The following is a 16,292-nucleotide window of genomic DNA, read 5'->3' as shown; positions in this document are numbered from 1 at the left end:
AGTCCCTCACAGGGCTCCTTCAGCTGGGGGGAGAGGAAGCGAAGGTTTGTTCTTGTCACTTTCATGGGACAGCTAAAGGGGCCAGATCCTAGCCAGCATCTGAAAAATAGGACAATCACATGTAAAGGCTGCCATACTTCTGAGGGCAGAGAACAGTTACTGCTGGTTTGTACAGAACAAAATTCCTATTTTTCTTATAAACAAGCAGTGTGATGGATTACCCCTGGCATGTTCTTTAAAGACAAACACAAAGTAATTATCCTCCAATGTCATGGAAGATTTATAAGAGGTCAGTTGGTTTGTCTAAGCTGCATCATTAAAATTAAATAACTGACTGAGAAATAGAAGAAAGGCTGTGGCTCCACAGAGCTAATCCAGCAAATTGTAGGTGGCAGCTTCTGGCTGCCTTTGTCTGGTCTTGGAAGCTAAGTAAGGTTGGGCCTGGTTAATGCTCGGATGGGATTCAGGAAATAACAGCCAGGGCTGAAAGAAAGACTAAGACATTGAAAGAAATCTTGGAAGAAGGCAATCGTAAACCAACTGAGAAAATAATATGGATATAATCATGATGTCACTGGGAGTTGAGCTTGGCTTTGTGTATGTAATATTACATAATGGTTTTAATAAATCATGGAATTTATTTACTGTATATATTCACATATAAGCCCACCCATGGATAAGCCAACCTGTGAAATTACAACCAAAATACCAGGGAAAATGGAATCTACACTGGAAAACAACATTTATGAACTTTTCATGTACCTTTCTCTGGCAGCAACAGAATTGTCCATCTCCTCTACTCTACTAATAACTTTTAGCCTGAAAGCTGTATATCATATGATAACCATTGGTGATTTCCAGACATGCAAACTTTTACATCATCATTTAAAGCCCATGACCTTGCCAAAAAGGTTGAGAAACATTGCTTTAGATCAAGGGCCCTGTTTTTAAAACTTCTGAGGGTGGGGAATTTCCTACAGCCTCGTGGATAAGATGGTAGCATTATAACATAAATGTAGAGGACAGAGTTGGGGTTTAATTTTCCCTTGAAGGGGTAGCTTTATAGGTATTGAAACCGCTAGAGGTTTAACGTATCTCTGTTTTGACATTTTTAGCTGAAAATTGGCAGGCAATTGTGCTGGCCACTTTCAGCATGGGAGATGGAAAATGCGGGGAGGGGGTCCCACAAGGATCAGGTGATAAATGCAGGCTATAATCTATTTTAGGCTGAGCTCATTTCTCTATTAGTAACTTATCTTCAAGCCACATCTTTGCACTTAGTGGGGTAGTGAGTGTGCAAACAGGCAGGTGATATCTCAAATTGCACTATAAAGGATGAAAATGCCCCTAACTAGTCCATTACCCCCTTCATTTTTCCAAAAGCTAAAAATCCAGCTGTTGCTTCAGAAATGGCTCAGAATTTTATTACATCTGAAGACCTCAGGTTGGAGAAGACTAGGATATAGTATTTGACAGCTGGCCTATAATTATCATAGCTAGATTCATTTAATGGCTGATTTATTAAACTGGCAAAGCGTTGAGTCATGAACACCTAATGAAGTGGTCACAAGAGGACTTCTAGTGTTTTTATCACAGTTGTCATTCGTTGTGTGATATTAAGCAAGAATGCAATAATGATGAGAAAAGCTTGTGGTGGCTTCTTGGTTCCTTGGGAAATGGTAATTGCACTTTGATTAGTCTGTGTAGAAGCTGTTAATTAAGTTCTGCAGGTGTTGCAAATTCCTCAGTTCAAAGAGTGTCCAGGGATGAGGACATGTGCAGATGGCCTGCTCAGCCAAAAAGGTTTTATAAGCCAGTTTGCATTAGTGAGCACCACTAACAGAAGGCATTTTTATCATCACCCAGGACCACTGTGGTTTGCCACTCCTTCTTGCTCAAGGGTGGGGTAACTGCAAATCTTCCAGCCACTGTGGTCAGAGTTCCCCCACTATGTGGCCCTGAAAAGAAGATTCAAAAGCAAAGACCTTTTCTCCGGCTACAGGACCCAAAGATGCTCCTCTTTCTTACACATTTGCATCACATACCATTAGTTGTGCTCCCCCTTTTTGTAGTTCTCAAGTCTTGTAAAGAAACTAGAACAGCTTGAAGGCACAATATACTTTTTTTTCATTTATTTATTATTACTTTTATATCCCACCACAATCAATCTGGTTCTGGTGCCTTACATGACATGAAAAATAATTTTAAAACATTCACTTTAAACAGAAAAGTAAAAACAATCAAATTTATAAATCTAAATGAAAATAACAATTAAAAAAAGAAAAGAAAAGAAAAGATGTTTAGTTTAACCTCTCTGGAAAGTTCAGTTTTCAGCAACTTCTTGAATGTGAGCAGGGAGGGTGCCAGTTGGATCTCTACTAAGAGGCTGTTCCAAAGAATGGGGAGGCTACCAAAAAGCAATGCCTTCTGGCCTCAGCGATCATTATTTCCCAAAATTGGGGAACCAAGAATAGTCTCTCCCTAGATCAGTATTTTTCAACCTTGGCAACTTAAAAATGTGTGGACTTCAACTCCCAGAATTCCTCAGCCAGCTTGGAATTCTGGGGATTGAAGTCCACATATCTTAGAGTTGCCAAGGTTGAAAAACACTGATCTAGATGATCTAGTAAGTCTGACTGGGTCTTGTTGGAGCAAGCGATCCTGCAGGCATTCAAGAGCCAAACTATAAAGGGCTTTATAGGTCAAAACCAGCACTTGAAGTTACATCCCAAAGCCAAGTGGTAGCCAATCCCAGGCCCAAAGCCATAATATGCCCCCAGCAATGGGAGCCAATTAGGACTCAAGCTGCTGGGTTCTGGACCAATTGCAGCTTTCAAGTGGTCCTTAAAGGCAGTCCAATGTAAAGTATGCCTGAGTTACTGGGTGGTAACAAGGGCATGAATGATAATTGTGAAGTCCTTGCCACAGAATCATCATCATCATCATCATCAAACTTCATTCTCTATTTCTTTCTGAACCATGGTACATGATGTAAGCCAAAAGCCTAAGAAGCAATTTTGTGGGCAACTAATAAGAAAGCTATCTTACATGATGGAAACTCAGCACTGTTATCAGTCCCTCCACTTTTCTTTCTACTCAGTCTTGTATTTTCTAAACCAAAGCTAATGCAGGGGAAAAAACCAGAAAGAAGAAAAGCGAATGGCTGGGTGGACCTGAAATTTCTAGTAACTATGTTGCAATTTATATTTGCAATCTTGGATTTCATTCAACTTTAAGGCTTAACTTTCCAGAAATGGTTTCAAGTTTGTAAATACAAAAAGTGCATATGGTCAAAGCCAGGAGAACTATTGATTGCAAACATCATTGCACAGACACACACACAAATATACTCCTGACAGCACAGTAATTTATAGCGAGTTGATATTGCACTTCCAAAAACTGATGGCGGCAACCAACTGGGAAATGACATGGCTGGAGGCACTGCCTAATTTGATGAAATAATTACTTTGAACTAGAATAAAGACTAGAGAATTGGAGGAAGATGAAAACAGCCCCCCAAGTGGCTGGAAGAAAGAAGTTTGAGAACATCTGATCTATTTTCATTGAATAATAATTGAGACATACCTTTCACATAATTTTACTTTTCATCTGTCAGACTCACTTGGAGTCTTCTGCTTTGAAATATCTGAAGACACTCTGATTAGACTGAGGCTGCCTAGCTTTCTCTTTTGCTTAGTAAAGTCAGTGTGCCCGGCCTATTTCATTCTGCTAGTTCAGCTTCAGCCAGACAAGGACTAGAGACTTCTGAGAAATGTTCTCAAGTTCTCTAGCCCAGGGTTCCTCAACCTTGGCAACTCTATGCTGTGCACATCTTAGAGTCGTCAAGGTTGAGGAACCCTGCTCTAACCCACAGAGCATTTTCCAAATGCCAAGGACAGGTTAAACAATAACAAGAACATTAAACTAACTTGAGAAATTGCAACTGTCTAATCCTACATGTTCACAGTCGTTTCCAACTCAGTGCTCTTCAGACATAGGGGACTTTCTGTCTTCTGGGAGTTGAAGCTCAATATAGTTGGAGTGAGTATAATTGAAAGAAGCTAGGGAGAGATAAGAGCCCAAATGGATGCCAACTAAAATCTGTAATAAGTCCTGTTAGAAGAGTTTGACTTCATCCTTTCAGAAAGTGACACAGCCACATTGGACAGATTCTGTTTTCCAAAGCTGAGAGCAGAGTGAAGGATTGTCAGCTACCTCTCTCATCTTCATTTCTCTGGTTGAAGACAGTAACACGTGCTGCTACTGGGGAGACCTCGCCACACTTTTTGGTACACGTTAGCACTGCTCTCTTTGAAATCTGATTCATGTTGGGGTCTGCCATATCTTGTCCACTGCATCGAAACAGCTGGACTAGACATGTCCGGAACTAAAAATGAAATAACAAATGGTTACAATTGGTATTTTATCAATAAATCAATGTTTATATTTACCTTTTAAAAGTTTCTATTGTTAAAACAGGTACAGATAAGTTGTAGCCCTCAACCTCATTTCAGAAGCCCTTTGTTAGAAACTGATATAGAACTCTAACCAAGAGTGACTTGTGCCTTTCCTAGCACCGTGTTTAGCAGGGATAAAGAGGGAGAGAGAAAGAGAGAAAGGGGAAGGTGCCAAAAAAGAAGGGATATTATAAAGAGGAAATATGGGTGACCCTCCACACTGCTTGCCTTAAGCTTACAGATCAAGGCCATGCAGCCCAAACAGACTATTCCAGTGTTTCTCAACCTTGCCAACTTTAAGATGTGTGGACTTCAACTCCCAGAATTTTGCAGCCAAGTCTACACATCTTTAAAGTTGGCAAGGTTGAGAAGCACTGGAGTATTCTAAAGGGAATTTAGCCTTCTAAAGTGAAAAGGTTGCCCGCAGTAGCCAAAATGATCCTTGATGTCTGGATGCTTATTGAACCAAATCCATCTCTGGATGCCAGGGATTGCCACAATATACAGCATCTTCAGCTAAGTAAGGCTACTGCCTCAGATGAGGCTCCTCTTGGCTGGATAATCATTTCCATGATTATCCATCTTCCAGTAACTGTCAGATTATACTGTTGCAACTTTACTCTGTCTTGGGGACATAGAAAAAAAGGTAAGAAGTGAAAGAAACTAGAGTGAAACTAGAATGGCTAAGGAAGAAAAACTATGAGAAGTATTAGATTAATCTCTCAGAGAACAAAGGGAAAGTGGACATGAGTGAAACTGCTTGGAAGAGAGTGAGAAGAATTATGTTACAGAATGTCCCAGCAGTATATGGAGTGATACTCGAAAAAAGATGTGAAATTATAAAATGAAAAAGGTTATGGATGAAAAAATGCACGTAAGAGAATGGTGAAAAAAATGAGGATGATAAGAGTATGTATAATGTATATATACAAAACAACATTGTTGCAAAAGAATGTAGTCAACAATAGCAAAGAATAGTTATGACTTTAAAAGGCAGATAAAATGCAGAGTGATTTTGATGGATGTTTTAAAAAGTTTTGGAAATGGGTGAAGAGGGCTAAACAAGGAGACTCCAGCAGAATGAATGGCAATAAAAGTTAAGACGTGGTACTGTATGAGAGCAGACTGTAGGAAGGGAATACTGGAAGGAATGAACATAGTAATGTTATGAGAGGTTGAAAAATGGTAAAGCTGCAGATGCAGATGGTGAAACTGGACTGATGTTAAAATATGGGTGTGTTTGCTTACGGAATGGCTGCGCAATTTGCTTAATGTATGTATGAGGACTGCATGCGTGCCTGACAATTGGAATGCCATTATTGTCCCCTTAAATAAAGGGAGAGCTAGCAAGAGTGAATGCAAAACTACAGGGGGACGAGTTTGTGAAGTGTGCCTAGGAAGGTGTTTGACACAACTCTGACCAAAAGGATACAATGGAGACAAAACTTTGGAAAGTTCAATGTGGCTTTATGCTGGGCAGGGGGTATAGAGGTCAAAAAGGTATGAATTGATAAAGGTATGCCTGTTGATTCAGCAAAAGCTTATGATCAAGTGAATTATGGAATGCTCTGCATGAGTTGTGCATTGGTTGGTTAGTTGGTTGAAGGTTGGTTGCCTAATGAGGTAAGAGCAGTATATATTAGAAGCAAGCAAATATGAGAGGTAAGTGAATTGGAGTATGTATATGAGTTAACAAATGATGTTTTACAAGGTCAGGAAGGTATGAAGAATCTAGTGAATGATGTTAATTAGATTTAGGTTTTTAATTTAGATTTATTTTGCTTTCTTATTGCATGCTTTAAATCTCTTTGGCTTACTATTTCTTGCTCTTTTTCTGCGCTTTGCATAACATTGCTGACTCCAAAAGGGGATAATAGTATAACGGATATGCACTTACGTATGTAAATTGTGCCAGGTTAGGGAACACTGCAATATTGCAATAGCCATGGGTGGCTCAAATGTGTTGCAGAAAATAAATGGATGCAACTGAATGAGGTTCAGTACTTGGAATCTTTCTCGCCAATGTTGAGATGGCTTCACCAGCCACTGGTCTATCCATACGCCCTTTTCAAATGGCGGTTGTTTCCTTTGAAGCTCAGGGTTTATATGCAGGCAGTCAGATTCATTAATTTAAATGCTCCACAGTAGAACCAAGTGGGAACCTTCCTCGTGGATTCACAAGGGTTTTAGTTTTAAATCGCCAGAGAGGAGACGTTCGCTACCTGGTTGTTTGTAAAGCCATAAATAACTGGGTTATAAACTGTAGCTGTTTTGGAAAAAAAGGCTGGGATTGCAGCAGGGTGAGGATCCAGTTCAACAGAGGGGCAGGGGGTGACCAAGATGGAAAAGGCTGCATACGGAGTCCAGCAGATTAAAAAGGCAAGAATCATAATCATCCACCATTCTGGTAACTTGTCTTTCTGGCTCCTGTGCAGACCCTAATCTGCCCTGAATGTCTGAAACCTGGAAAGAAAAGAGAAACATCTAGTGGGCCAGCAAAGTGAGGACTTTTATCCAGCATCCTTCTGTAAATGTTGGTTCAACAGAGCAAGGGAAAGTTAGACCCTCTTTACTTGCAAAACCAAAATCAGAGTCTGACCTACATTCCAAAATTTAAGGAAGGCCTGAATAGGTCAAGCTAAGGATATAAGGGATGGCTATCATCAACCAAAGCAAAACAATCAATAATTAGGTATAGTTGTACAACTTCAATCGTAATGCAATTAAAAATAACAAATGATTGAAATTTGCCCATAGGCGGGCCAGGCCTCGTGTTACTTTTGCATAAGTCACCCAGAATGCAGAAAGGTGGAATCAGGATTAATTCTTAATAAGCATGTGAGTAGGCTTAAGTAGGGGTAACACTTCTTTGAGCAGGACTAGATGATTTCCAGGGCCCTTTCCAAATTTAAGATTCTGAACTGAAGAATCCTTTGCATGTGACTTTAGCCTTCACAAGAGCTTTGAAAAATAACGAGTTGGTAATACTTAGTTTTTAAAATGTCAAGCCAAAGTTGTGAAGGCCTCACTAAACCATTGTGTAGCATACATCCATCAGAGAACCTCAGGGTTTTGTAAAAACAAAAAAGGGAGGGGGGATATAACTTGAGAGGAAGGAAGGAAGGAAGGAAGGAAGGAAGGAAGGAAGGAAGGAAGGAAGGAAGGAAGGAAGGAAGGAAGGAAGGAAGGAAGGATTTGTGAGGCCCTTTACTGGATGTTGTTTCAAATTCCATCCAAACAGTTTTTGTTTCAACCTTCTGGCCTTCCATTTTACCAGCAATTAAGGATTCAGTTAGCCTGTAGCCTTGCTGAACTATAACGTCCAGGTGCCTCAACTGGCTTGGTTAATGGTAAGGCATGCTGGGGCTGTAATTCAGCAAGATCTGGATGGCAATTGGTTCCTCATGCTGTTAAGCATATTAACAGGATATTAATACGGAGAATAAAACCACTTAATTCCATGGAGGTAAAATGTATGGTATTACATTGATTATGGCCTTCTCATACAAGCGCGCGCGCGCACACCAATCTGTGCTCATTACTTTTAATCTTAAATCATTGCTTTACTCTGCATTTGAAATGGAAATTAGAATCAAGTATTTTGTTTGGCTGGTAAGAGAAAGAGAAAGAGAGAAAAAGAACAGAATTTTTCAGACTTGAAATTTCATTTTCCAAAGAGTTGAAAACTGTAGAGATAGTGGGAAGGAAGAAGACAGGGACTGAAAAGGCAATGAGCCAAAATTTGCTAGTGTGTAGCAATGTGCTCAAAGGAACAAAACAGAAGAAAAACAATTTGGGTTACATAAAAACAAAAACTGTTCCCCTTAAATTTTACTCACTCTTGACAGATTCCCAGAAACATTTTGAGATATTGATATTGCTTTCCAGTGCTTTCAATTTGCAGTACTCTACTTTATATAGTATTATCCTTCAATATAAACAGCTGTTATATGTTTCTGGTGGCATAAAGTCTATCTCTTCTTCTATCCCCTTGAGGGTTATGAAAAAAGGATGCCTAAGTTGGTGTATAAACAATAGCAAGACTGTTTTAATACTATAACATGGTTTTAGCTGGTTGAAGAATTGCTTTATTGCTTCCATCAGTATGGTTTCCTATCCTATTATATTTTGCTTTTGTCTGATACATTCTTTGTGAATCGTCTTGAAAGCCTAGTTCATACTTAAAGGAGCATACAGGTATGTTTTAAATGAATAAAGGGCAGTTCTTCAAGCTAGTGGGCAGAGAGAGCAAGAACAGTTTGTCCATCATCCCCAGAGAACCTCTCTGAACCTCTGTGATTTATTTATTTATAACTTCTAACAGAATTTATAAATGCTTCATCCAGAGGAGCACCAAAATCTGTGTTTTGTTTGTATCAGGCAGGATTGTATGAGCTCACAAAAATTACTAGCCTGAAAAAAGTAAAGCATAAAAGGACTTGTATTCAGCACTCCCATGATTACCACGGAGAAGAAAAATATCCATCATCACAATAGATGCCCAGTATTATTAGCTGCTTTGCTCTGTGTGTCCGTGTGCGTGTGTGTACACATGTACACATACACACAAACACACATAATTAATAAGCTTGTTGAGCAGGGAGTAAGAGATCTGAAGGCCAAATTTCTCTTGCTCTTCAACAAGCTCACCCACAGAACCAAAGCAATTTGAGGAGAAGAAATATGGAGAGATCCATCTGTCTTTCACCAGTCAATCCATTTAGCTGCATGGAATTGTAGGCAGAACTGCAGGAAATTTCTGTTTACTTTGCTGCTGAAACAGAATTCCACCTGAAAGCAGATTTGGTTTCTATCAGATTGCCAACCAGATGACGTAACGTGGAGAGTGTCAAGTATTGGTGGCCTTCTTTTTTTAAGTAGGGGAGTGTGTTCATCATGCAGTAAAGGGTGTTTAATTAAATATTCTAATTATTTTATGGAGACCTAAGGAAATGAAACAGTTATAAAATAATATTAAAATGTTTCAATGAAGTCACTGTAATTTTCCATTCTTTCCCTCAGTTTGTAAGGGCATGAAAGCAAAGAAATAAAAAGAGACAGTGCAGAACACGACTTTTAACAGAAAGCATGTGGATTTTTGATACGCATCTGCAGTGCACTATGTGGGTTCAGTCGCTGATCCAATGATGACACTGTTCAGATGTACTCTTAAGTAAGCATGATGTGCACTAGCCTAGGCATTTTCTAGAAAAGTTAAGGACTAAGAAATACACAGTTGCCCCAACAATTTAGAGCAAAAAGATTGAAAACTTGAAGCTCTAAAAAAGAGGCCAACATCCTTCTCAGGTACAGTAGCTTAAGCACACACATGCACACAAAGAAGACATTTTTTAAAACTCAGTCAATATTTCAATAGAGCATCAAGACCTTCTGAGCTTCACTTATTTCAATTTTCACTGTTTATTTTGCATATTTTCACCTGAAATCACCTGAGACTTGGTACTTTCGTAAGATTTCATTCATAAAATAAAATAAATTTTATATTTAATTTTGGAGGCAAATGAATGCTATCAGGGCACCATAGACAGCCTAATTCCTAAAGATAACACATTAAAGATTACATGTTTACCACTGCTAAAATATTTTCCCTTAACACAAATATCAGGCCTTGGAGTTCATCACTATACTGCAATGCATATTTCTGATAAACATTTGCACCTACCTTTCTAAGTTTCTGCATCAGTTTTCCATAGGATACCCAAATGACCAATAAGGGCATTAAGAAACAAGTGATGAAGAAGGTAATAATGAAAGTATGTTCATTATATTCTCCAGAATATCTATAAAATACAGAGGCATGTAAGTCTGTTAGGTTCTGTTAGGTGAGAAGTGGTTAGATAAAGGCTACTTCCCTGAGTTGCCTTACCAGTTGGGTTCACAAGTGGTCTCAATCTTGCTGGTAGTATAGCTGCTCCACCCCATTGTTGGAGGGATGGTCCATATAAAGGAGAAAACCCATACAAAGGCTATCCCCAGAGCGGCGTGCTTCCCCTTGAAGTGCACATTTCCCAGGGGACGGCAAATTACTACATAGCGCTCAAACACAAGCAGAGCGAGTGACCAGAGGGCAACTATTCCTGTAATGAGAATAAGAGCTACTACAGAGCAAGAGAATTAATCAGTACAGTTTAGTTTTTCAGCAAGGAAACCTAAGTTCAGAATTCCACTTATGGGACCATCGAAAGCTGACTTCCTGGTCCATCAATACATTGTCTAGACTGATTGGTGGCTGTTATTTTCCAGAATCTCAGACAGAAGTTTATCTCAGGACTAGTTGAATACACCAAAGGTTGAAGCTTTGGCCACCCAAAACATGTCCCTTTATTCCTGAGCCTTGGCTTTTCCCAAAACTGATTCAAGAGACTCAGTCGAGGCATTTTTTAAGTATAAGTTGTGCTTTGACACTGATCCAGGATGCTTGGCCATGAAGCTCTCTGGGCAATTTGGGGCCAAATTATTTGACCCATTACAATCAAAGGAGGGAAATGGAACCCACCTTGATTTCTGTGGTGGAAAGTTGTGATACAGATCAGTACACAAGGTCCAAAGACTGAAAGCAAATGTCAGAGCATTCAAATAGCCTTGTCACTTCAGTCCCAAACAGTGTGAATGTCTGGAATGTGAACTATTTGAAAAAGTATACAACACAACCTATGTTTCTGGTCCTGCATGACCCCCACAGTGCAACATTGACATGAAGTTCAGGCAGAGAGGCTTTATATCAGGGATTGAGGATAGAAGTACAGTAATTATTATAAGGACTGACACTGAAAATGGAATCCTTATTTTGAATTTTCTTTCTCCACCTCCCTCCATAATATTTAGACATGCTTCCCTGGGTGCTGACATTATTGCCCTTATCATCAACTTTCCTGTCTACTGACATCATATGATGATGATGTAGCACAGCATGGTATTGGTTACTATGTGCATAAGAGAACCATGTCAGAACATGGAGAGGCCACAGACATCCATAACTAATTATGATGACACCAAAATGATAGAACGTGCATGGTGACATCACAACAAATTATTCTTTTATACTTGTGATGACACATGTCAGTTCATAAGGAGCCACAGTTTACATCAAAACAATGCAATGATATTTCATCATTCCCCAGCCTTACCCCCACTGATACCAACAGGAGCTATGTGCCCTTTTTCCCAATGTTTCCATGAGGCCTCTGGAGCTTCAGCTGTTGGCAAAATCAGGTTCCAGAATTAGATGGTGAAGCATCTTTTATAGAAATTTAATGTGCTGAATACATTAGGTTTCATTATAATTTCAGCAGATTGCTCACCTAACACAGAGTTATAGATTTTTTTTTAATTTACCTTAACTCAGCTTAAACATCAAGGCTCCTGTACTATGCATTATCAATGAGTGGGGAAGTTCTATGGCACCTCTCTATTTCATGTAATTCAGATCCTGTATTACATTATAGTTGCCTATACTTTACTTCTCCCCCTACCCTATATGAATAATGACTAAACAGGTCCTTTGTTAGCAACAAAAGAGGCAAGAAATAGCTTTTCTCCTGGTGAAATATCTCAATTCTAGCATAGCTTGGAATGACAAGGAAAAAAAAGGGAAGACTGCAGAAGAAGCTGATGTTACTGCACAAAAAGCTTAGTGAAAATCTGAAAAAGGGCATGGGCAGTGGAAAAAGGGACCAATTACCAAGAAAGAGTACCTCTAGATTGCCCGAAAACTGTAGAAAGTTTGTCAGGAAATCTAAAGCTTATGGTGAACTGAGGTTAGCAAACAACAACAAAAAGAAATTCCTCAGACATGTTCAGTACCAAAGTAAGGGAAGTGTATCAGCTGCTCAGTTCAGATGGGAAAATTCTAACAGGTACCAAAGAAAAAGCAATTTCAGTTTCAGAATGAGCTTAAAAAAAAACAGAGTGCTCAGGGAATATCTACTGATCTTGAAACAACTAATCTTATCTTTTGATTGAGTAATCCCTTTAGTGGATTATGGGAATTCTGTGGACATAATGTATCTTGACTTCAGCAAAATATTGACCCTATGACATTATGATTAGCAAGCTAGCTAAATATTAGGGCTATACAAACCATTCCACAAGGTGCTTCTCAAAACACCCTTTCAAACACTTGTTCAAATATTAAGCTATCTGCATACTCTTGAAACTTTACCACAGGAATGCCAATGGTCTCCCCACTGCATCCAAGCATATTAGGGGAAGAATAGAGACCCTTGTGGTTGATATAGGATGGGATGGGACTGGGGGGCTAACAGAAGAAAATTGGGCAGAGAAACTTTCTACTAAGTTATCTTATTTTAGCATCCAAACCATTATTATCAGCAATATTGTTAGTATTATTAACAATTATTGATTTCATATACTTAACATAAAACAAGAGAAGTTTCTGGGTTGTTGTTGTTCTTGCAATGGTATATACTTACCCAATTAGTGGTTTAATACCACAAGATCCATTCCATTCCAAATGTCTTCTTGACCCTCCTAATTAAATCAGAGGAAATGTGAGCTTCCCCCTCCCCCCACTCTCATGGCTTATTTATTGCAAATATTATTTTCCCTGAAAACTAGACACAAGGAAAATGTATCTATTGGTTTTGCTGGAAATTTTCTACAGCACTCAATACCATTGATACCTTTCCAGCACATCTAATTGATATGAGAATTAGGGCACTATTTTACAGCTCTTCTCATTGGCTATTTACCACTTACTTTTTTGCGGAATATATTGCTGATGTTATCTGCACTGCTGGACAATTCAGCACTGTATTATGGTTGCTAGAAGATAGAGCTAAAAATCGGCATTTCCCCTGGAATGGTTGAAAGATAGTGTTGATTGATAGCCCAACAATGTAACGCAACTACTTTAGATCTCATAGGCGGAAATTGCTGGGCAGAATAAACTTTTCAAAGGCAACTTACAACTTAGAACAATTATGTTTCCCACAGAGAGCCAAGAAAAGACAGTATATTTGACTTGGCCACTCTGAAGCCTGCTTAGTAGCCTTGGGCAAGGTTCTACCCCTTAAGCCTCACCGGGTTGCTGTGAGAGAAGCAAATGAAACTACCCTTCATACCTCACCTCAGGGGGCAAATCATGCTCCCAGATCAAAAGTTCCGAGAACATCTGATCCAACTCGCATGCATGAATGGAATCAACCTGGGTTGAGACTTGTGAGTCAGTAGAAGTGGGAGGGGGACAATCCAGGAGTGTGAAAGCATCTTGTTTGGACTATCTCTGGCATCCAAGGTCAACCAGCAGAGCCGTTGCAGACATCTGCACAGAACTGAATGGACTGGCACGAAAAGGGGGGTGCATACCGAAGAAGGGGGAGGGGTTGAATTCATTGGGCTGTTTAACTTGGGGAAAGTGCGGGAACTGCTATTTGCAACTTTTTCTCTGTACTGCACATTCCATTAAAGAGATTTCTACTTTATAACGTATGAATCGAATTTAATGGTAAGCTGAGTAGGCAGCCATCACAGGGCAGCCAATCCATCTGATCTTGTCTTGCCCAAGATCTAAGTAGGATTAGCCCTGGTTAGTACTTGGAGGGAGGCCCTCAGGGACAATCAGGGCTGTAAACTGAACTGGGAAGTTGAAAAAGGGACCAGAAAGAAGACTGTAGCAAATTACTTCTATATTTTTACCAAGAAGTCTACATGGATATATCCCTTGAGTCACTAGGAGTCAAGCTTCACTCCAAGAAGACTTTATTTACAATACAGGATAGCCCAATGCTTAGTCTTAAACATAATTTTATTGAAACAGTCAATAAAAAACAGTGAAGTAGAACAATTTACTGCTAAATGTAACCTAGGAAGTAACTGTTGTTGCTGGAAAAGCCACTACAGGGATACTAAGCTGACTGGAAAATGTGTAGGATCCGTTTGATAGAGGAAGGCTTTTTTGTGTGTGTAACCTTAGATGCAAACTAACTGACCAGTGGAATCACAATAATAAGAACTAAGAACATCACAGTTGCCTTGAGTTACAAAATACCATTCTTTGACAGGGAAGAATACTTCATCATGATCACTCCAAATTACATTATTATGAAAGTGGGTTTTATTCCCCACCCCTCTAAAAACAGTTTTTCTTCCAGTCTTTTAAGAGAGAAATCTCTATCAAGGTATGCACATGCACACCCACATAATTTTTTTAAAAAGGACTGCCTTGCACTATGTACTTTTTTCTGGCATCAGAAATCAAAGCGGCTACTAAGAAATCTTCTTGTGCATGATTCAATCATCAACATCAGCATTGGCAAACACCAACTTGGCAGTATTAGCAAATGCAAACTGCACACACTGTGAAGTTTGCAGATTGTGTACACAGATTCCTTTTACCTGGTCCATAACCACACAAAAGACAGGTGTTAAAAGTGCAAGTGTCACTTGTTTTAAAGGCTGTGAAAAGAAAAGACAGAAACTTTCCTCTTACCAAAGAATGTGACGGCAAATCCCTCCAGGACACAAACCCAGTGGCTCATATAAAGATAACCCTCCAGATTAGTTAGAAAGCTGACTGTGCCCCCAACCAGAGATACAAGGAAGTCAGCCACTGAGAGATTCACGATGACATAGTTGAGAGGTTGCCTCAACTGTTTGGATTTAAGAGTGGTGAGGATGACAGTGAAATTTTCAAACAGGGACAAGGAGGTCACCAAGAACATCAGAGCAGAGAGTAGATGGAAATTCCAGGATTCAGTGAAGTCCAATGGTTGTGAGAAGGGATCCACCAATGACAAACTTGCATAAGCATCTAACAGCAAAGATCCATTTTCAGATTCTCTCCTCGCTCCATCCATCTTTCACCACAGAAGAGCAAGTGGAATACAAGGAAAAAATTAGTCCGTTCAGATTTTATTCCTAAAATGAATCATGTCTCCCAGCATTAGAAGTTTGTTTCTTTGTTTTAAAAAGCATCACATCTAGCACACTGGCAAAACAAAGCTCCACATGAAAAGATGTGTGGCACTTTCAGTGGGTTCAACTCAAAACAAAGCAGCAGCAGAAAAGCAGCCTGGTCTCCTTCATTTTTTCTCTTTCAACTGCACTGCCTCCCGACCAGTGAGGATTAAAAGATCAGCAGTGTTTCTTCATGTGAGTCTTTCATGCCAGACACAGCAATGCAGGAATGGCCCCGCCAGCATCTGCTCCAAAGGTGACCAATAAGCCACAGGTAGAAGGGAGCAACCAATCCTTCATTTCCTTCCGTGGGTCTCAAGGATCTGTTTGCTTTTCTAGTTTCAAACTCTGGTACTGTTAATACATGAATACCAAATGCTCACAGCTGAACTGCAGCAACAGCTGTGGCTGTTTTTAATGGATAATCATAGTGGCAATGATAACATTTCCCATAATTTCTGCCCTCTTTTTCTCCAGTCCTGTAGGCAAGTAATTCTAATTAATAAAATGATTTTGAAGGTTTGTAAGTTGTTTTATATATATAATCCTTCCATCCCCATTTCAATAAACATAAAAGAGACTGCCCCGTCTTTTTTATTTAAAGGTTGAATCTTATTCAAGGACAATTCTTGGGCTCATGAAATTAGCCTCTGAAGATTTTTATTTATTCATTTATCAGATTTTTATCACCACCCATCTCCCCCCTGAGGAGGGACTCTGGGCAGTTTACAATAAAAATCAAATTTAAAATTCAATCCAACCTATAAACAATACAGTGCATTCCTTTTTGCAACCATTTTAAACATTAATTGTGATGCAGAGATCCCAAAATTCTCTCAGAATAATTCACATTTTGTTTGTTTGTTCTGTTTGTAGAGTTACCTACTTGGCACCTAA

General features: G+C 39.3%; 1 protein-coding gene across 1 annotated transcript; it reads right to left on the bottom strand.

Annotated features, from left to right (window-relative positions):
• Window positions 1-4,132: 4,132 nt before the first annotated feature.
• On the bottom strand, window positions 4,133-15,295 carry LOC134499748 (vertebrate ancient opsin-like). The gene is given in 6 exon segments (XM_063306570.1): window positions 4,133-4,387; window positions 6,680-6,853; window positions 6,855-6,920; window positions 10,141-10,258; window positions 10,345-10,555; window positions 14,929-15,295. Coding segments are annotated over 6 exon segments (1,191 nt in total).
• Window positions 15,296-16,292: the final 997 nt, after the last annotated feature.

Source organism: Candoia aspera, chromosome 6, assembly GCF_035149785.1.
Source record: "Candoia aspera isolate rCanAsp1 chromosome 6, rCanAsp1.hap2, whole genome shotgun sequence".
NCBI lineage: Eukaryota > Metazoa > Chordata > Lepidosauria > Squamata > Boidae > Candoia > Candoia aspera.
Note: the sequence above shows the minus strand (reverse complement) of the source record. Positions and strands in the feature narration are given on the sequence as shown.